This window comes from Zootoca vivipara, chromosome 15, assembly GCF_963506605.1.
Source record: "Zootoca vivipara chromosome 15, rZooViv1.1, whole genome shotgun sequence".
NCBI lineage: Eukaryota > Metazoa > Chordata > Lepidosauria > Squamata > Lacertidae > Zootoca > Zootoca vivipara.
Genome location: NC_083290.1, coordinates 21,540,035 through 21,561,942, shown reverse-complemented (window position 1 = coordinate 21,561,942; position 21,908 = coordinate 21,540,035). Strand labels below are relative to the sequence as shown.

The 21,908-nt window shown below is 46.5% G+C and overlaps 1 protein-coding gene across 1 annotated transcript; it reads left to right on the top strand.

Annotated features, from left to right (window-relative positions):
• The first annotated feature begins 1,082 nt into the window (after positions 1-1,082).
• Positions 1,083-21,670, top strand: B3GAT1 (beta-1,3-glucuronyltransferase 1). Its single transcript, XM_035139644.2, has 4 exons — positions 1,083-1,314; positions 6,933-7,441; positions 19,196-19,492; positions 21,584-21,670. The coding sequence occupies exons 1-4, from the start codon at positions 1,128-1,130 to the stop codon at positions 21,668-21,670; spliced, it is 1,080 nt and encodes a 359-aa protein (XP_034995535.1). The 5' UTR covers positions 1,083-1,127.
• The last annotated feature ends 238 nt before the right edge of the window (positions 21,671-21,908 follow it).

Genomic DNA, 21,908 nt, shown 5'->3' with positions numbered 1-21,908 from the left:
ATGTTTAGCAGGGACAGGGTGGTGGTGTTTACAGCAGGTGACAAAATATACAAGTTCTCGGTGTAGTTTAACAACAGCCAAATGGGAAGCACACTGTGTACACACCCACAATTTGCATGCCATTCCTTCCACCCACTCAAGCACTCTGTGTGTGCTTAGATGCACTTGGCCTGACATGACTTGTCAAATTAAAAATAACTCAGGCAACCTCTTTTACCGCAGGAGGACCCAGCAGCCACCACGAAGTCCTCTCACCATGTCTGGCTAACTCCCAAGTTTTTCTCGTCTTTCCTGGTGCCATTTCCCCAACTCCCTTCTCTGCTGCTAAGCTGTGGGTCACCAGTGTAGAGTGGGGAAGAGGCATGTGTGGATCAGGCCTCAGACACATCCATGAGTCAGTGAGAGCAGCAGGGCAGTAGTTCAGGGACAGGGAAGCTATGGGTCTCTGGAAGTTGCTGGATGGCAGTGATGATTTACATTCCTTCATTGCTTTGCACCTAAAAAGATGTCCTGGAGTGCCTTAGAAATCCAGAACGCAAGGCAGCTTGACAATCATTTAAAAACTGAATGCAGAGAAAAACAGTGAAACAGTGTTCATGAAAGTAATTGTCTCCCATTATCCCTGGCTCTTGACCAGACTGAGTCCCAAACAACATCTGGGGGGCCTCAGCTTCCCCATCCCTGCTGTAGATACCCAGTGGCAAAGGAAAGGCTCTTTGCAAGATTTCACCCTCTTGTTAACTAACAGGTTCCAGGGCTAAGTCAAGACCCAGATTGATACTGCAACTCACGAGGCAGGCTTTAGCAAGCGAAACGTTGAACCCGCCCAACCCTCAAGCACTTCTTTCTGCCTCTTCCTTTCTGCTTTCCCTTGCAGGCCTCTGTCCAAACGGGACCCTGAAATCCTCCTCGCTGGCGGCTCCTGGAGGAACGTCCCCCGCTTGCAGCGGCCTGTCCTTCCTCCTCCTCCTCCTCTTCTGGCAGCAGCTGTCCCTGCAAACCTGCTTGTGCAATGGGTGGGTTGTGAGTACTGGTAAGACCGACGAGCCGTGCCACCTTCTGCCGCCCTCTCCTCTCTCTCTCTCTCTCTGCCGTTGTTCCTTCTTGTCCATTTATCTCTGTTCTCCATGTCCTCTGCTGTTCTGTCTCTGGGGTTCTCGCTGTCAGGTAATGAGGAGCTGTGGGTCCCTTCAGCCTTGGAGATGCCGAAGCGTCGAGACATCCTGGCTATCGTGCTGATAGTTCTTCCCTGGACACTGCTCATCACCGTGTGGCACCAAAGCACCATTGCTCCGCTGCTTGCCGTGCACAAGGGTGAGGAGAAAGCCACCGGCCTGGGCCAGCTGTGCCCACCTCTTGCTTCCACCACCGCCAACCCAACACCCCCCATGGCTCATTCCCAGTTCTTCCATCACCACCCTGATCATTTTCATCCTCGGGCAGCTCACAGCCACACAGCGTTCTTCCAAGCTTCTTGCAGGGTGGAAACGGTTTTGGAGTTTATATGGGTTGGTTTTACTTAGACTGTGTACATACTCTCATTTATTCTGCATCTAGTACAGCCTCCGCTCGGAGGCAGCAATGCTTCTGAATGCCAGTTGCTCGAAACTGCAGGAGGGGAGGGTTCCTCGCAGGCTCAAATCCTGCTTGCCATTTTCCTACTGAAAATAGGATGCTGGACTAGGTAGGCTCCCCTTGGCTTGATCCAACAAGGCTCTTTTCGTGTTCAGGAAGCAGTGTACACAAGATGTTAGCCTCCATCCACTAGGGCTCGATGACATATGTTTCCCACCTTGGTCAAGTCAAACAACCAGTGGCTCTCTGGGCTCCTTTTCAGCCATGTTGCTTGATCATTTTACCTAGGAGATGCCAAGGACCTGGTTCCTTCTGCAAGCAAAGTCCGAGCTCTGCCACTGAGTTATATTTCCTTCTCCGTTTATCTCTCTTGGCTTGTGGCCACGGAGACGAGGTTTATCCTCCATGACTCTTGTCAGATCTTTCATTTTTAAAGCCCTCTAAACTCCTGGCCATTACAGCATCTTGTGGGAGCAACAGGGCTGGTTTTGCTGCAGGAGGCGAGGGACAAGATGTTCCCTCCCTCAGTCAGGTAGAGAAACCTCACTTTACTTAGCACTGGTGATCCTGACGTTCCCTCCACCACACCTAAGGGCTAGTTGAGATGGGTCAGGACAGGCTACAGGACACACACAGACCTCCCCCACCCCCCAGCCAAGAGAAACAGCTAGAGAACTCAGGAAGAGCAGCCCGGATACAGTGTGACCTGTGACAGGTTAAGGACTAGCATTCCTAAACTTCCCAGGACTGGTAAGGATAAGGAAGCTGCCTTTTGTCAAGTCAGACCATTGACCCATGCAGCTCAGTGTTGTCTACACAGCCAGCAGGGACTCTCCAGAGTTTCATGCAAGGCATTTTCCCCAGCCCTACCTGGAAGTCAGGGGTTGGCCCTGGTACCTTCTGTGTGCAATACACGTGAGCTAAGACCTCGTCCCAACCAGACAGCTTCTAAGCAGAAGCCAGGGGGGAGAATGAGACCGTCTTTATCAGACACCTATATAAACCACAACATTGGTCTCGATGAACATCCTTGAAGAAGGTGTTCCTCCAAAAAGGCATCATCTCCAGGTACCACCCATCTAATCATGGTATATACAGCTGCAGTAAATGATATCAGTGAAAGGGCAGGCTCATGTGGAAACAAGAAGTTGCCTTATGCCCAGCCTAAGCATTGGTCAGCTGAGCTCAGCATTGTCTACACTGACTAACAGGGAAAATCCCATCATTTCAGAGAAGAGTCTTTCCCAGCTGCACTTGGAGATGCTCAGGACTAAACCTGGAACCTTGTGGTTGCCACTGAGCTACTGCTCTTTGACCTTTCCATAAAGTAGAATGCAATGACACAACCTTTGGTATATGCTTCATTCATGGAAGTATATTTTCTGCTAACTTTATATTTTGGTGTATTTCCTCTTTTTTTTCCCATTAAAAATACGTTTTTTAATCCATCCTGGGAATATGGTTGGAGAGAGGTATAAAAATACTGATAACAAATAAATATAAATAATAAAATTTAGTTAGTGCCGTTTAGTATGGCCACAGTTATGGAGCTCATTTGTTTATTGTAGTTACAACACTTTTCTTCTAAGGAGTTATGGGTGATGTATACACGGCTCGCCTCCTCCTTTAATGATGGGAGTTAAGAGTCAAGCAACATCTAATGGACTACAAGTTCTCCCCTGTCCTAAACTGATAATCCCTGAGGTCTAATAAGAATCGACAAAGAAAATCCTTACCAGTTTATCCAGGGTTTTAGTCCAATATACTCTGGATTATGCTGGGCTTTTGATGTGAACCACAATGCAAACTCTAAAGGCTGGTGTCAATTACTTTAGATCTCTCTCAAATGCATTTGGGGGGGCATAAGCTAGAACAGGCTTCTCCAACTTCAGATATTTTGGACAGCAACTTCCATCAGTCCCAGGCAACAAGGTCAACAGCTATGGATGATGGGAATTGGAGTCTGATACGGAGGGCATCACCTCAGTCACCTCTGCCATAGAAAATGGGCAGGCTCGTGTGGATGCAAACAGTTCTTGGCATACAAACTCGGAAGCGAGATGCAGCGTTAAATGTGGGACTGTTCAGTCATAACCTTTTGGCAAATGCTGTTAAATGGAGGTTGGATGGCTTTAAAAAGAGGTTTGGAGAAATCCTTGGAAGAGAAGGCTGCTACTAGTCTTAACAGCTACGAGCTACCTCCATAACCAGAGGCAATTTGCCTCTGACTTCTGTCACTAGGAATCACAAGCAGGAAGAGTGCTGTTGCACCCGTGTCCTGTTTCCGGGCTTCCTACAGGCATCTGCTTGGTCACACTGAGAATAGGATGCTGGACTTAAATGGACCATTGGTCTGAACCAGGAGTGCTCTTCTAAACAAATTTCTTCACCTTTTAGATGAAGCTATGGACAAAGTGTTTCACTACATTAGGATTAAAATGTGGTTGAGCTGTTGGTATGCTGACTGAAACGGCTCCATGAATCAGCTAGCCATTCCTGGAAAGCGTAAAAAAACACCTGACCTTTAACTGGTAAATAGACTGGTGGGGAAATTATATTTCAGTCCTTTCTGAATAACCTTAAAGTATGGGGAATGGCCATGCAGCTAATTTCTTGCAACCACAAGAGAGCATGTCCAATTGTACCTCGAGTAATTGCGAACAGAAATTATTATTATTATTATCATTATTATTATTATTTAGCATTAATGCTGCTGCAGTTGTATTCGTTCAGTGCCAGAAGTGTACATGTTGCCTCACACATTTCACAAGGCTGCGAACAGATGGGTTTCCACCCACAAGGAGCCTACAATCTAAAATAGACCATGCATTCTTATTCGTACCATCTTGCTAGGAAACATGAACTGCCACCATAATGTGTTGCGAAGCATTGCTCTTTCAGGTGCCTTGCGGCTGGGTGTGCCCAGCGACAGCTCCTTCCAACTTCCACATCTGGATTAGGAACTTTGGCTTTGCATTGCTTGAACTGTCATGGTTTCCTCAAAAGGATCTTGAGAAATGCAGTTGGGTGACGGTGCTGAGAATTCTTTTCCAGAGATGCCTAATGCCATGTACTGGCTGGAGGCAGAAAAGTGGTGGGAGGCACCAGCGGGGGAACCTTCACAGGAACCCCCAACTGAAGGAGGCTTAGAGCCAGGGAATTGATGGTGGGATGATGAGTGGTCAGAGGGAGATGTGGTAGCAGACTGGGAGGAGGGAGGAGGAGGTGTCGGAAGAGAGAACAGGTTTTAGTGAGCAGGAAGAGGCTAAGGCAGAGAGCAGTCCAGAACCAGGGGCAGGGGAGGAGAGGAGAGCAAATGCAGATTGATAAAATACAGGCAAGACGACGGAGCCTCAGATTGCTTGGGAATTAACCAAGGGTGCAGACTGTGGGGAGGTGGGAACCTTCAGTCCTTGCAACTGTCTCATAGGAGCAAACTTTGCCAGGAAGAATGGCTGTGCTCACTAGACCTGGCCTCCTGGGCTCGTCTTGTTTCTTTGAGTAAATAGTTAACTTAACTGAAGCCATGTGAGTTATTGGTGACCTGTTCCCGGTATCCACCTCTGGCACCTAAGCGCGCATGTCTCCAAGAACTACAATGTTCAGGTTTCCCTGGAGAAAACACGAAAGCTTATACCAAGAACAAACTTAGTTGGTCTCTAAGGTGCTACTGGACATTTTTTTTTAATATTTCCAACAATGGTGTGAACAGGATTTTCTGGGGCAAGGGCACTGTATGTGGATTGAGCCCTCTGCCGAAGCCACAATCCATTGACAAGAATGGGCAGCCCCTGCTGATACAGCAGGTTGAACTGTAGCCCCTATTTAGCGATCCTGTTGTTCACTTGGTATAATCTGTAGTCTACACCAAAAGAGAAGATGCTGCAGGAATCTAATGAGATAGTATGATGAGCATCCATAAACTGTTGGCAGTCACCACCGTGTTTTGGTATACAGTATATTGTTGCACACCCCTTGCTACCCCATTTACTGAGAAGTTCCAAGCTAGTTTGGTTTCCTTTGGACAGAAGAGAGCACTTATGGTGACTGTGTAACATTTTGCTTTCATTTACAAAAAGGCAAGCACGGCATAAACAGAAAGAAACAGGAGGTCCTCCAAGCTCCTACTATATTTATTTTAAGAGGAAACACTCAAAAACTTCTCTAGAAGTATCAAAAGATCATCTGCTGCCATTAGCTCTCATGGGTGAAACATCAACAGGCTGCCATGTGCTGTTGGCCTCACAAAGTAATAATCAGCCAGTAGCCCTAAGAGTAGAGTCATTGTTTTGCCCAAATCTGGCTGGTTCCATTTGGCTTCTCCACAGCTCTCTTGGAGGTATTGGTTGACTATTGTATTCTTCAAAATGCCACATTTTTTTCTGCTGTGGAAATTAATGGCTAAACAAAATTCTAAACATTAGAATTTTGGTTCAGCATTTGCATTTTAATGCAGACCTACCTAAGTCACCCCTTCTGAAACATCACATGAACCAAAACACATTTCTCCTAGAAATTCACTTTTTTCCGAATGCTGTGATGCAGTTCCCCAACCAAAAAAAGGTACAAAAATGTCTATGTTAGAGGGAAGTATGTGTAAAAATATAGATATCAATGAAAACAGCACACCAAATGTATACTCTCCCCCCCTTCTCTCTCTCTATATATATATTGTATATACACAGGAGACTGCTGACAAAAATGTGTAATTAGGCAAAAATGTGTGTTTAAAATGTGTAGGTTCAGAGAAGCACACATTAAAATGCTGATGAATTATCACGAGGACTTAAAAATACTGATTTGGAAATGTGGCTAATTGAATTTAAGATTGGGAAAGCAAGAAACTAAGAGAAACAAAAATTGATAGATTTGGGCCTGCATCGCGTGTTATGTGTCTTCATTTTCTATTTTCTTTCTTTTTTTAAAAAAAAGTGAAAAATAGATGGTGATAATTATACAGTACCATCAATTTTCCAGACTATAGGACTCTGTCCCAAGGAGCTTCCAATCTAAAAGCCAGCATAGTGGATATGAGAGAGGAGTGAGAGGGCATGTAGGAGAAGGCATGGTTATTATGGTTGCGGATTGGAAAATCCAGATTGTCTTGGTGCAGAGCTGTGTAGATCATAAAATCGCAGAGTTGGAAGGGAGCCAAAGCATCATCCGGTCAACTTCCTGTAATGCAGATGTGTCTTGAGTTTGTCCCCTCTCCATCCTTTCCTGCTAGTGTTTGGTCTCTGCTCCCGACAATCCAAACTGGAAGAGTTTCTTGCTTCTGAGCGGCCTTCTCAGCTTTCTCCAGGGAGACTAACCAGTTGTTCCTTCTCTGCCCTTCTCCTTCCCATGCTCTGCTGCAGAAGATGGTGGAGATGCCCGCCGTGACTTTGTCCAAGGCTCAGACTCCAAGGAGTACTGCCTGTCCGACCGCGACATCGTGGAGGTAGTTAGGACAGAGTATGTCTACACCCGACCACCTCCCTGGTCGGACGCCTTGCCCACCATCCATGTCGTCACGCCCACCTACAGCCGGCCGGTCCAGAAGGCAGAGTTGACGCGGTTGGCCAACACTTTTTTGCACGTGATGAACTTGCACTGGATCCTAGTGGAGGACTCCCAGCGGAGGACCCCTCTTGTCACCCGGCTCCTGAGGGACACGGGGTTGAACTACACCCACCTCAACGTGGAAACCCCACGCAACTACAAGCTGAGGGGGGACATGAGGGACCCCCGCATCCCCCGGGGGACAATGCAGAGGAACCTGGCCCTACGGTGGCTGCGAGAGACCTTTAACAAGAACAACAGCCAGCCGGGGATTGTTTACTTTGCGGATGATGATAACACCTACAGCCTGGAACTCTTTGAGGAGGTAAGCTGCCAAGGGGTGGTCTTGCCCTCTGGGTTAGGTTGCCACTCCTGACCTTCAAAAAAGACGCCTCCATTATTGAGCTTAGTAGGCATCTCCACCAATGTGGTACAGAACGGATGGAAGGTGAGTGAGTACTGCAGCACTCCGTGTATGTACTTTTTAAAAAATAATAATAATTTTTTATTCCATTTTCCAAATAAACAAACAAAATAAAAACCAAAAACAATTTTTTTTATGCAATTCATCTTATGTTCACCCATCTCATTTCATTTCGCTCTGCCGAGTTCTGACTTCCCTCCCTCCCGTCATTCGGCTTTATTTCTCACTCGTATCTCGCAATTCCTTTTTACCCACATTTTAGACCAGTTTTTTAGGATTTATTTCAGTCCTGCAAGTGTCTTTAAACTCCTACAGTTCTTCTCCATATAGTCAATGAATTTACTCCATTCCCTTAGGTACTTTGTCTCTCCCTAGTCACAGATCCCGCAGGTCAACTTTGCTAACTCTGCATAGTCAATCATTTTCGTCTGCCACTCCTCAATCGTCGGTATCTCTTGTGATTTCCACTTTGGGGCTAATAAAGTCCTTGCCGCAGTTATAGCATACATAAATAGTCTCTGATCTCTTTTTACTAATTCCTCTCCTATTAGTCCCAGTAGAAAAGCTTCCGGTTTTTTGGGAAAGGTATACCTAAACATCTTTTTCAGTTCATTATATATCATTTCCCAAAATATTTTAACTTTTTCGCATGTCCACCACATATGATAAAATTCACCATCTTTATCTTTACATTTCCAGCACAATTTACTACTTGTTCTATACATTTTAGCTAATTTTACTGGTGTTAGGTACCATCTATACATCATTTTCATTACATTTTCTTTCAAAGCGGTACATGCAGTAAATTTCAATGTTTCACTCCACAGTTTCAACCACGTGTCATATTCAATATTATACCCAAAGTCTCTTGCCCATTTTATCATCACAGCACTCCATGTATGTTCAGAGGCTTCAGCCAGTGCTGAATATGACAGCCCATGCTGTTGTGTGTCTGTACATGTGTCCTTTTTGATGTTGGTTTTCTTTTCTTTTTAATGGTTTTTTTTATTAAATTTTCTAGTTTGCATTTCAAGATATTCATTTAGACAACCTTAAACCTATATATATATATATATATATATATATATATATATATATATACACACACACACACACACACACACACACATCTTTATTGAACATATTTCACAAATTTATACAACAATCTACAGTACTATATTACAGTTTGTATCCCATCCCATACTAGAAAAAAGAAAATTAAAACAAACAAACAAACATAAAAAGACCTAAAATAGACTTCCGCTTGTTTTCAAAGAAACTAGATCATACTCATTATATCTTACACAGTATCTTACCATCAGAAAGTTCTTCCTAATGTCCTTGTAACGTGAATCCATTGTTTTGGGTCCTGCCCTCTGCAGCAGAAGAAAACAAGCTTGCCCAATCTTCTATGTGACAGTCTTTTAGATATTTGAAGATGGCTATCATATCTCGTCTCAGTCTCCTCTTCTCCAAGCTAAACACACCCAGCTCCCTCAACAACTCATCATACGGCTTGCTTTCCAGAACCTTGGTCATCTTAGTCATCAGTTTTATTTGTTTCTTACATAATTTGCAAACACTATTTCAGAGCTCAGTTGAACCCATGTCTCCCACGTCCTAGACAGTGGTGGTTGATGTCCATTGGGATTGGTGGGGTGGGAAGCATGGAGGTCAGTTACAGGCCAACCCCCACAAATTCCACTTTTGCCCTCCTCCTTGTTGAATTCTACAGTGGCAACACTGAGCCTGTATTCACACAGTTGGTTATTCCGTTTCCCTGAGGTTATTTTCTGCACCACGGCTGAGCTTTCCACATGGCATAAAAATCAGTTCTGGAAAACCTATGGAATTTAGTGCATGTTTAGCACTCCATTCTGTGTTTTCTGATTCCAGGAAGGGGGGTGGGGACCTGTTTGCAAGCCCCTCAACCCAGAAAATGGAGGGAGTAAAGTGACAAAATTGGGGGCAGTATGCTAGCATGCAGTTATTTCCCCAATGTGTTCATGGGGGAATCATGGGGGCATAGAAACAGGCATGTGCGGAAAGGGTGGGGGAATAGTGACATGTTCCAGTGACGTCACCCCAACACACCCACCAGTGTGAATGAAATTTAGTGCCATGCGCCTGCATATCGGTCAAAAAGCCAAAGTACCATAACACAACAGGTACTGCAGTTTGAAGAGAATGTTAGAAAACAGGACTGAAGCACTGGCATAATTAGGAAACAACTAACGCAAGATCTCCTTCATTTGACTGTACCCTGACACTATGGAGGAGGAACCAGGACTAGCTGTAAGTAGGTAAGGGGGGAGGGCTAAGGGCAGACTGAGGTTGGTGGGGCCGTACCCTATTCACCCTCATGGACTAGCCTCCATTGGTCCTAGTCCAGGCATGGCCAAATTTGGCCCTCCAGATGTTTTGGGACTACAAATCCCATCATCCCTAGCTAACAGGACCAGGAGTCAGAGGTGATGGGAACTGTAGTCCCAAAACATCTGGAGGGCCAAGTTTGGCCATGCCTGTCCTAGCTTGACACTCTAACCACTACACCACACTGTGTTTCTTACGAATAAGGCTGCCACCTCTCATACAGAAGAGGAAGACAGCTTACTGGCATCTCCTAAAATGATGCATACTCATTGACTGTAGCACTGAGGGCAAGGTTGTTGTTAAAAGAAAAAAATCTTCTGGGAGGTGAAACAGCAGCACACACACACACACACACACACACACACACACACACACACACAATCTTGGCTCATCTGCATACTCACTCCTGCAGCGAAAGGGTATTAACTCTGATTCATTGCCGGCAGTGCGTAGGAGCTGTTAGAGAACAGAGAAATGACACACTGCTTCCCCCGAGGATTTAGAAATGAAGTAATTTTCGACGACATCATAATGTTAATTAATTTAAACGCAGGCAAATTAAACATTGCCCATTGCCTAGGCACGGAGTCCAAGCTAAATAAAATTGGCAAAGACCAGCAGGCAGGCTGAAAATTGCAGGAGGATATGAGAAAAAGAAAAAAAGAAACTGACTGATAGGTTTGTAACAAGCCATGAACCAACCTTCGACTTAGCAACAGGAAATAGAACACAACCCAAACAAACAGGAGTTCCTTCAGGTTATTCCTGTGTGCAGGTCAAGCTGTCCTTGACCACATTCACACTGTACTTTCAATGCTCTATGATGTCACTTGAAACAGTCATGGCTTCTCCCAAAGAATTGTGGGAGCTGTAGTTTGTTAAGGAAGCTGAGAGTTGATAGGAGGCCCCTATTTGCCTCCCAGAGCTACAATTCTCAGAGTGCCCTACGAAGACAGATGGGGCTTGTCCACATTTCTGCTTATACTACGCCTGGAAAGCACAGGTCTGAGCATTTCCCCCCTTGTCTCGCTCCTTTCCGAGGGAAAACCCACTCTTTAGTGATAGATCAGAACAAATGGCAATCCAGGGAACATCTGAATTGCTGTTTGCTATTGCTGAGCTCTAAAGGGCGGTTTTCCCTGGGAGAAAGTAGCGGCACAAAAGGAAGTGTGGAAAGGTATTGCACCTGTCATGTATAATATAGGATTGTCCCATATTTCAGTGTGAAATGCTACATCCTGTATTGATACAGTTTTGTCCTGTATTTCAGGACTTCTCTCTGTGTGTCACTGTCTCTCTCTGTGTGTGAAGTTAGGGATCCTCTCCAAACACATGTGTGTGAAAGGTCATATTATCAAGCTCTGGGTAGCCAAGCGCAGACAAATTTACAAATTCATGTATGTGTGTGACAAATTCCAGAGGGGCCATCCTGATAGGCTGCAATAGATTGTAATGGATTGTTTTGAAGTCACTTCAGCACCAGATGAAAATATATATATATCACACACACACCCCGAATCACCCCCACCCTGTCCTGCATTTTGCCAAAAACAAAGGCGGCAACCCTAAGTGTGGATAAACCCACTCTGGGGTCCTGTTTCCATCAGCCCCAGCCAGCATGACTAATGGTCAGGTATGGCAGGAGATGTAGTCCAGTATCTGAATGGCACCAGTTTGAAGGGGGACCCAGAGTAGATCCCAGAATCCCACCTCTGCCTCTCACCAACTGTCAGTGGTTCTCTAGGGGTCTTTGACCACCTTAGCTGGAGGTGTTGGGGCTAAGCCTGAGACCTGCTGCATGAAAAATATGCCCTCTCCTGCTGGTCTGTAGTCCTTACCAACTCTGTTAATATCCTTGCTTGTTCATTAGTTATAAAAGTACCTAAAGTTGCTAAGCACTGTAAAAAATAAATAAAACAGAAATAGTCTAAGCCAGGCATCCCCAAACTTCGGCCCTCCAGATGTTTTGGACTACAATTCCTATCTTCCCCGACCACTGGTCCTGTTAGCTAGGGATCATGGGAGTTGTAGGCCAAAACATCTGGAGGGCCGCAGTTTGGGGGTGCCTGGTCTAAGCCTTAGAGGCTTATAATTGAAAGGAAAGAGGCATGGCACATTAGAATGGAAAGGAGAGTTTTGGAGAACCAGTTTCAGGAAGCTATCGACTTATTTTGATAGCTTATTCATCCAGATGTTCTGCAATGGAGGCTGCATGCACACTACACATGTAAAGCACATGGCTTCCCACAAAGGATGCTGGGAGCTGTCATTTGCTAAAGGTGCTGGGAATTGGTGCTTTGTGAGAGATAAAGTACAGTTCCCATGATTCTTTGGGGGAAGTCATGTGATTGAAATTGGCGGGATTTACACACCCCAGCTCTGTTTCCCTTCTCTTTTCTTCCTAACGGGTCATCATGCCTTTTCAGGTGCTCTGCCACTGGGTTGCTCTTCCCCTCTAACGAGTTAAGTTTAACAACCAAGGTACCACTGTACTTCCCATAGCTGCCAAGTACCCCGTTTTCCCCAGGAAACCCCCTTATTTTCTTACCGTTTCCCGCAGGTGTCCCGAATGGCAAAATACCCCGGATTCCCCCGGATTACGGAGCTCCTGCCAGCGGCCATGTTCTTCTGGGGCCGCAACGGAAGTCACTTCTACACACTTCCGGACATGCGTAGAAGCGACTTCCGATGCCGCTGTGCACAAGCGACTTCTGGTGCTGCGGACATTTTGGAAATGGGCATAGCGGCATTGGAAGTCGCTTCTACGCATTTCCGGAAGTGCGTAGAAGCGACTTCCGGTGCCACGGCGCTGCTGATCCCGGATTTTACAATCCGGAACTTGGCACCTATGGTACTTCCCCTCAAAGAATCCAGGGAACTGCGGTTTGTTAAGAGTGCTGGGAAGCATACCTCTGTGAGCGGGGTCTCCTAACCACTCTCAGCACCCTTAGCAAAGGACTAGAGCAAAGTCCCAGAATTCTTTGGGGAAAATATTTATTTACACCATTTCTGTACCACTTAAAATATAAAATAATATATCTCTAAGCGATGTATAGAAAACAAAAGCAGACAATTTAAACAACAAATATTACAAAAACACACAGTAATACAAAATTACTTATAGACATAAACCAATATCAGTTCTGTCACCTTTGGACACACCTCCTGGCTCTCACTCAGGGTCCAAACAAACTCTCAATTCCCCTGTAAATATCTCACAAAGCAAAGGGTTACGGCTGACATCACCCTAGTCCAGGCATAGGCAAACTCGGCCCTTCAGATGTTTTGGGACTGCAACTCCCATCATCCCTGACCACTGGTCCTGTTAGCTAGGGATGATGGGAGTTGTAGTCCCAAAACATCTGGAGGGCTGAGTTTGCCTATGCCTGCCCTAGTCTCTGTAGGCTTGATTTCTATGGGCAAGCCCAAGGCAGATGGAGTTCCTTCAGGCTGCCACAGCAATGTCCCATTCAGCAGCCAGCTGCTCTCTCCACCTCCAGTTCCAGGTACAGTCAGTTTGGTGAGTTTCCCAAGAGGACCCAAGGATAGAAAAAAGAACACCCCTCTCTCTTCTAGCTGTAATTGTGTGGCATGGATGCTACAGCTCTCTCATTCTTCTCCATTGTTTTCTCTCTGGTGAGCATTTTTATTTGGTGCTTTCTTCTGCCCCCACATTCCTTTCTGCAGCCACTGCCTGTCAAGAACCTAGAGGCTGCTGTCTGTGGGCTTGGGGCATCCATCAGGGCAAGTTTGCTGATGTTGCTAAGTTGTCCAGGGTCATTTGAGCAATGAGAGATTGCGAAGAGCTCCAACAGGACCTCTCCGAAAGGAGGGAACAGGCATTAACATGGCAAATGCAGTGTAAAGCGATGCGTATCGGCATAAAAATTCTTAATTCCACATATATGTTCACGGGGTCTGAACTGTCAATGACTGGCCAGGAGCGAGACCTTGTGGTCATAGCAGATAGATTGATGAAGATGTCGCCCCAGTGTGCAATGGTCATTGGGGGGGGGGGATTCCATGCTAGGGATCATTAGGAAAGGAATTGAAAATAAAGCTGCCATTATACACATCTATGGTGCGACCGCATTTGGAATACTGTGTGTAGTTCTGGTTGCCTCACCTTGAAAAGGTTATTGTAGAGTTGGAAAAGGTTCAGGAAAGGGCAATTTAAATGATTGAGGGGGTGGAGAGATGCTCCTATGGGGAAAGGCTGCAGCATTTGGGGCTTTTGAGAGAAGGCGAGTAAAACATGACGTGACAGAAGTGTATACAATTATGCATGACACAGAGAAAGTGGATAGAGAAAAGTTTTTCTCCGTCTCTCATAACACTAGAATTTGTGGGCATCCATTGAAGCTGAATCTTGGAAGATTCAGGACAGATTAAAAAATAAAGCAGTTCTTCATGCAGTGCGTAGTTAAACTATGGAACTCACATCCACAGGAGGCAGGGGTGGTCACTAAGGTGCATGACTCTAAAAGAGGATTGAACAGATTCGTGGAAGACGAGGCTATCCGTGTCTACTAGCCATGATAACTATGTTCTGCCTCCACAGTCATAGGCAGTGGTGCTTCTGAATCACACAAGGCAAAAGTGCTCTTGTGGAAGTTGTGGTCAGATCCTGCTTGAGGTTTCCCATGACACAGCGCTGGTTGGCCACTGCGAGAACACAATGCTGCACTAGATAGGCCACTGGCCTGATCCAGGAGGCTCTTCCCGTGTTCTTGTGCTCAAAGTAAGGTCCATCCATCTTACCAGGTTTCACATATTGCTCGCTCAGAGGTGGGCATTGTGGGATAATAGGATAAGGCAATACTTACCCATGCGGCATCAGAGGATGCTGCACCAGGCAGCACAGCTGGTGTGGCCTCTGCCCCCTCCTCTTTTGCCAGCACCGCAGGTGTACTTCTGGAAGCCAGCTTCTAAAAGTGCCCACGACAAAAGGAGGAGGAAGAATGGCAGGGTCAAGGTAAGCTTTGGTCCTGCGCTCTGGTGTGAGCCAACTGACTGGTGTGACCAGAGCACGGGAGCCCAAATGGGACAACCTGGATTGGGATCAGAAGCCGGGGTGGCTTCTGACCACCTGAGCTGTCCCACTTAAAATGGGACACTTGGAGGGCATGGACTTTCTGCACCCAAATCATGCCTTCTGTCATAGAGCTTTGACCCTTCTTGCCCTTTCACGAGCCTGTTGTTTCCCTGGTCAAATATTAGAGGGCACCAGGTGATCCACAGGCCCAGGCCACAGTGTGGAACGGCAGGCCCAGGGGTAGAGTGGAGCAGAAACACCAAGGGAGTACAGTTCTGGGACTTGTACAGAGCAGGGGCTAGGACAGGCATCCCCAAACTCGGCCCTCCAGATGTTTTGGGACTACAACTCCCATCATCCCTGACCACTGGTCCTGTTACGTAGCTAGGGATGATGGGAATTGTAGTCCCAAAACATCTGGAGGGCCGAGTTTGGGGATGCCTGGGCCATGATGTCATCTTCAGGCACTTCAGGCTACCTACCACCACCTTCTTGCTACAGCAAATGAATGGGCCAACAAAGGAGTTTCCAGCTTTGTTTGTGACGGATGAGGAAGTCAGAGAATGAGGAAGAGAATCAAGCAGAGACTGGACCCGACTTTCCTTTCCTTCATTAGCATCCCCATGCCATGCCAGCCCTCTAAACAGCAACACATCTATGCAATATTGTTTGCATTCTTAATTAAAAGCTAACAGTTGCATCCCAGTTGGTCAAACATCTTTTGCTGGGGCTGAGTGTGTTTTACAAGGTGAACAGTCACATCAGGCACCTGTGAGTTCAAAGATTTCTCCCAAGAACACACAGGATTGCAACCATGCTGCTCCTAATATTTTGCGTTTTATGTTCTCTGGCGTTTGTCCAAGTGCTTCCTACATTTTTGGACCCTCCTTGCGGCAGAGGCTATGGGGATGGTCATGATAAGCTCTTGCACTACTAAATTCACCACCAATTCATTTGAAAGGCCAACCCTAGATTCCTTTGTCTCTCTTCAGTCTTTTGGGGTTTTCACTATTGTTTATCCAGCACTTTATAGTTTATCTAGCACCATCTGTACCCATGATGCTTGTAGTAGCATAAACAATACACATGTCCTTTCTCCGGGAACTTTGTCATCTAATTTTAAACAGTCTTGGTGGGTGGGGGTGAGGGTGGGGGTAGACAAAAGAAATGAGGTGGGCATTAAAAAAAAAGATCAAAGAAAAGTAAAATCTGTTTTATTTACTTAGCTTTTGATTCAGTGGGGGAACAAGTACTAAAAATGTATGACTTTATGATGCACTGAGAGACGTGGAAGCAAGATGGCAAGAGTCCTGGGGTGGTAGAGCAGACAGTGCCACAGATCTTCAAAGAAGCAGATCAGATGTACCGTCCCTGAATGCTCATTTTGCACTTAAAGAAAACACCTTCTATGTACAGGTAGGTAGCCGTGTTGGTCTGAGTCGAAGCAAAATAAAAAAATTCCTTCAGTAGCACCTTAAAGACCAACTAAGTTTATATTTTGGTAACTCAAAATATAAACTTAGTTGGTCTTTAAGGTGCTACTGAAGGAATTTTTTTATTTTGCTTCGACTCAGACCAACACGGCTACCTACCTTCTATGTAGACTGTGTAGGACAGCAAGGAGCTAGGACAGAGCAACTTGCTACTTACAGGGAATTGGTGTTAGTATTTACCTAAATGTCACAGGGCTGGGGTGCGGGTGGCACTGTGGGTTGCTGGGACGTGGGTGGTGCTGTGGGTTAAACCACAGAGCCTAGGGCTTGTCGATCAGAAGGTCGGTGGTTCGAATCCCCACGACGGGGTGAGCTCCTGTTGTTGGGTCCCAGCTCCTGCCAACCTAGCAGTTCGAAAGCATGTCAAAGTGCAAGTAGATAAATAGGTACCGCTCCGGCGGGAAGGTAAACAGTGTTTCCGTGCGCTGCTCTGGTTCGCCAGAAGCAGCTTAGTCATGACCTGGAAGCTGTATGCCGGCTCCCTCGGCCAGTAAAGCGACATGAGCACTGCAACCCCAGAGTCGTCTGTGACTGGACCTAATGGTCAGGGGTCCCCTTTACCCTTTAAAGGTCACAGGGCAAATGATACCTACCACCTACCTACCTCCTGAAGACGCCACACAGTCCTTCCTCTCCCACCTGCCCCCTTGCCCCAGAGTCTCCCATCTTAATTTGTGGCACGTGTGGACCAACCTGAAGCCCAAAGCGCCATGAACAAGGTCGATTTTGAGGACAACTCTGGAGGAACATATAACTGGGTTAATAGGAATGCCTTTAAGAGGGTGCATCCCAAGTGTTATATATTTTGCAGGAGGAACTCAAGAACATACCATAAATTTAGATTTGCACAAATAAAATACTCTTAATTTTTTTTTTTTTTTGTGGTGAGGAAATGCACTGATGGGGCAAATGAATGATTAGTGGAAAGACTATGAACCCACCCTGCAAGCAAATCAGGGTAAATGCTCGTTGTCGTCTAACCACCCTGCAAACAAATTGAAATAAAGACTGGCTATTGTCTGATTTCCGTGTTAGCTTTGTATAAGCAAACCAGGATGAAATATTGGACAAGCAGGTTGTCCAAGGAAGGCTTCAGAAAGCTGGATTTTTTTGGGGGGGGGAGAGCTCAGGGTAACAGCAGACTTGGAAGAGGGCAGGTTTGCAGCAAACAGCTGATGGGAGTCATCATTAAGCAACATTTTGGGGGCAGCAGGTTGGTGAAAGTTGTTGAAGGGGGATGACAGAAAGTGGGCACTGAATGTGGACACACCCAGGAGGGGAAATATAATTCAGTACACAGTGGGTGCAGTTTAGAAGCTGCACGTGCAATGCGGAACTCCCCCCCCCCTTTTGGGGGGGCAGGATGTTTATCAGGCTTTGCTTCTGTTTTTGCTGTTGCTGCCAACAGATGCTCGTGTTTGAGGAAAGCCATTTTGCAGACCCTCTGAAAAGCTGGTGGCTGCGTTTTGTGGCATCTCCGTCTCCCTTTCCTGCAAATGCTCAGCTGCATGTGGCGGCGGGTGGCGGGGGGAGACAGACTGGAAGCCAGCAGAGCAAACCTTTTATTGGTGTCTCTCTCTCCTGCTGACCCCGTGGGTGGCTTGAGCTCTTAGCAAGTGTATAATGCAAGAGGCTAAGTGCATTGGACTCCTCCGGGCTCTCTTGCTGTAATTAGCAGTGACGAGAGACTTGATGAAAGATCGGGGAGACGGAGCCTCGTGGAGCACCAAGCAAGTTAAGCCAGCAGCCGCAGCTTTGGCGGAGAGACAGCTCCCACCTGTGGCCCTCTGGTGTGGAAGAAGGAAGAGCGAGCCGTTTTTAGAAGCTGTGGAGAATTCTGCAGAAGCTCTTTGGGGAATCTGAAGTGCTACAACTTCACGCAAATGCCCTGCCCTCCCCCATCGGGAACAGTTTTCATGTCACTTAGGGACATAGGAAGTTGCCTTATGTTGAGTCTGACCCCTGCTCCATTGAGCTCAGTATTGTCTACACTGATTGGCAGTGGTTTCCCAGGATTTCAGGCAGGCGGAATCTCTCAGCCCCACCAGGAGATGCCAGGGAGTGAACCTGGGACCTTCTGCATGCAGAGCAGATGGTCTGTCATTGAGTTACTGCCCTACCTACCGGTATCATAGGAAGCTTCATTCTACTGAACCAGATCATTGGTCATTCTAGCTCAGTTCTGTCTACACTGAATGGCAGTGCCTCATCAGGGATTCAAACAAGATTCTATCCCGGCCCTATTCAGAGATGTTGGGGATTAAACCTTTGTTTTCCCGCATCAAGACTTGGGGCAACTTGATAAGGGGTTTTCCATAAAGAGACTCGGCAGACCTGGCACATTTTGATTATCGTGGTACATTCGTAGTGGGCCTGTGCCACTTCTGGCTGTGTGTGTCTCAATGGTACATCTTGCTTTTTAAACAGCAACAACAACAACAACAACAACAACAACAACAACAACAACAACAACAACAACCCTCCCCTCCATTCAGACAACTAGCCCACCAGGGAAAGGTTTTCTCCCTTGTGTGTGATAGCTTTTCAAATGCAGGGATTTTGGTGATTAAGGAAGATGTATACACCCACCATTTCATCTGTTTTATGACCTGTTCTGCACCAGCAGAAAAAATGCAGTGGGAATGAAGTGGTGAAGACCTGAGATGGTAGAGCCAACTGTACAACTTCATACAGAAGACTGAAAAGAGCCTTTCTTTCGATGCCTACTCTTTCTCTCTCTTTCCTCAATTCCAGATGCGGACTACCAGGAAAGTGTCGGTCTGGCCGGTGGCCTTTGTGGGTGGCTTGCGCTACGAGTCGCCCAAAGTGAATGCTGCCGGGAAGGTCTACGGGTGGAAGACTGTATTTGACCCCCACCGGCCTTTTGCCATTGACATGGCAGGCTTTGCTGTGAACCTCAGGCTCATCCTCCAGCGACCTCAGGCTTACTTCAAACTGCGAGGAGTGAAGGGCGGGTACCAAGAGAGTAGCTTGCTCCGGGAGCTGGTGACCCTGAACGACCTCGAGCCAAAAGCTGCCAATTGCACTAAGGTACCATTTTCCTTCCAGATGTTCTGCATCCAGAACTGTTGGGGCTTCTTTACCCAAGGTCTCCTCTGGAGGAAGCAAACTACTCCAGACTTGTGCTTCTATTTTGGTGGACTTCCACAGGTGGCTATTCAGCTCTGGTTTGGGGGACCGCTGATATGCTTTCATGTGGTCCCAAAGGCCACAAACCAAACAAAACAAATTATCAAGAGCCTTTGGTCTTTTTGCAGTTTGCAGCACAGCCTGCGCCTGAGCCTAAGCCATGAGACAAGGGCAAAAACCCATGTTTATGAACCATAGTGTATGTGACTGGAAGGAGGGAGGCCTGCCCTCTGTTCCACAGGCCAGTTGAGAACACCTCTCTCTTGCAGAGAGAAGTGCACCTCCCATTTTAATTGAGAAGGGGTGGGGGGGACCCTGTATCAAAAACTGGGAAAGGGGGAAGGAGGAGGGTCTGCCCCACAAGCCGGCAGAAATCCTTTCATCTTCCGTAAGCAGCCCCGACTCCCATTTCCAGACAGCCAGACCATCTTTCTTGCCAGGCAGTAAAAGGAGCCTACAGCTTTGAGCATAAAACAGGATCGATTGAACATGCAGTTCATTGTCATGGCAACAGGACGAGGTGAGGAGCATCAAGAAGAAGAGCTGAAGGGGAACGGGGGGGGGGGTGTCTCTCCAAAGGGCCACGCTGGCAGCTCTGGCAGCAGACAGACAGAAAGAAAGAGCAGGGGGAGAGGGAACCTGTAAACAAAGGGGTCACTGGGCACAGGTGTTTGCTTAGGGAGGGAGTTTGAGAATGGGGCCCAGGGAGGTTACGCTCCTGCTTGGCAGAAAGCAACATTTGGTATACCTGACATCTGCTGCTCATACACCTGCAGCCAGCATGATGTACAACAGGGGGCGACAAATCCTTTTCAGCCTGTGGAAGAGTTCAGAGAGCCAAGCAAAGGGACCTGGAGGGTTGTATTCTGCCCCCAGGCCAGAGGTTCCCACTCCTGCTATATGAGAGAGAGAAATAATACGGAAATACATTCCTCCCTATGTGCGCAACATTCCAATTCATTTTCGCAAGAGACTATGAAATTAGTCCATTTTATTTTTAATGATAGACACACTGCCAATCAAACTCTTTGTTTCTGGAGCAGATCTTGTCGATAAGTCTGCCGCTTTAGGGAAACTTGCACCAATTTTCTCAGCCATTACTTGGACACAGGTAACTGGGCTGGTCTGCACTGCAGAACACGGACAATCTTAGCAGCTCAGAAAAGATTCAGAAGCAGCAATCTGGTGGAGAGATGACTGTGAGCCTCAATCTGGTCACTTGAATACAATAATGGGTTACAACAGCTCTTGCACTTGGAGTGACGGCATCTAATGCTAGAGACCAGCAGGTCTGAGCACAATTAAAACTCCACTAGAGATGGATCGTGTCAACCTGATCTGTCAAATTGCACAAGTGATTCAGGTACAGGAGAGATCGGCAGCTGGTGACTCAGTCACTCAGTTCAGCCCTCAGAGGCTCCCCCTTTTTTTTGCTCCACATCTGAAATTGAGAAAAAACATGGGGAGAGCAATTTGCCAAGCATCTGTCAGGCTCCAAATCATGGCTAGCAGCACATCTGGCTCATTGGGTCACCAGTTGCACAGATCTCACCTAGCCTTTGGGCAAGCTTACATGGGAAGGGGTTCAAGAAGGGTATTTTCTCGTACCTCCACTGAAAAGGTAGCTGGTGTCTCTACAGCAAATCACACGTCACAGGAAAATGTAAGGACTGGCAAAAGGATGGATAAGCCCAAGGATTGTGACTGCTGATAAGACAAGTGCACCGAAGGATGGGGTTAATGCCCTGAAACACGATGCCATAAAATTGGTCATTTCTGCCCATGCTCCATTTCCCTGTCTTATTGGCTCACAAGAAACAGAAGAGGAAGGAGAAAAAGAATCCCATAAGGCTTTTCACCAACCTACTCCAAGGTTTTGAGACTTGGGGAATTTGAGACTTAGCCTCTGGGGAATCTGGTTAGCTGTGCTGCTGGTTTGCTAATGTTCAGGTGATAGAGATCTAACTTCTTTCCTCGCTTCCTCTCATGCAGATCCTTGTCTGGCACACAAGGACGGAGAAACCCGTGCTGGTGAACGAGGGGAAAAAAGGCTTCACAGATCCAAACGTGGAAATCTGACATTGTGTTGCAAAAAGAGAGAAAACAAATAGCAGGTATCGTTTTTTAGAATTTCTACATTCACATCACTATGGTCACAAACCATTGGCTGTGGGTCTCAGTTTCTGCATCTCCTTTGTAATGTTTAGCACAACTTAGTTTTAAAAAGGTGTATGTTTTTCACCCTGCAAGCTGCTTTGAGACACATGGGGGAAAGCAGGGTACACATTTTTAAAAACACATTAATAATAATAATAAT

Bases quoted from the DNA above. Each gene is read 5' to 3' on its own strand.
- B3GAT1 (XM_035139644.2), top strand. From the start codon at position 1,128: ATGTCCTCTGCTGTTCTGTCTCTGGGGTTCTCGCTGTCAGGTAATGAG. The intron at 7,442-19,195 runs GTAAGCTGCCAA...CCTCAATTCCAG, and splicing joins GCCTGGAACTCTTTGAGGAG to ATGCGGACTACCAGGAAAGT. The intron at 19,493-21,583 runs GTACCATTTTCC...CCTCTCATGCAG, and splicing joins AAGCTGCCAATTGCACTAAG to ATCCTTGTCTGGCACACAAG.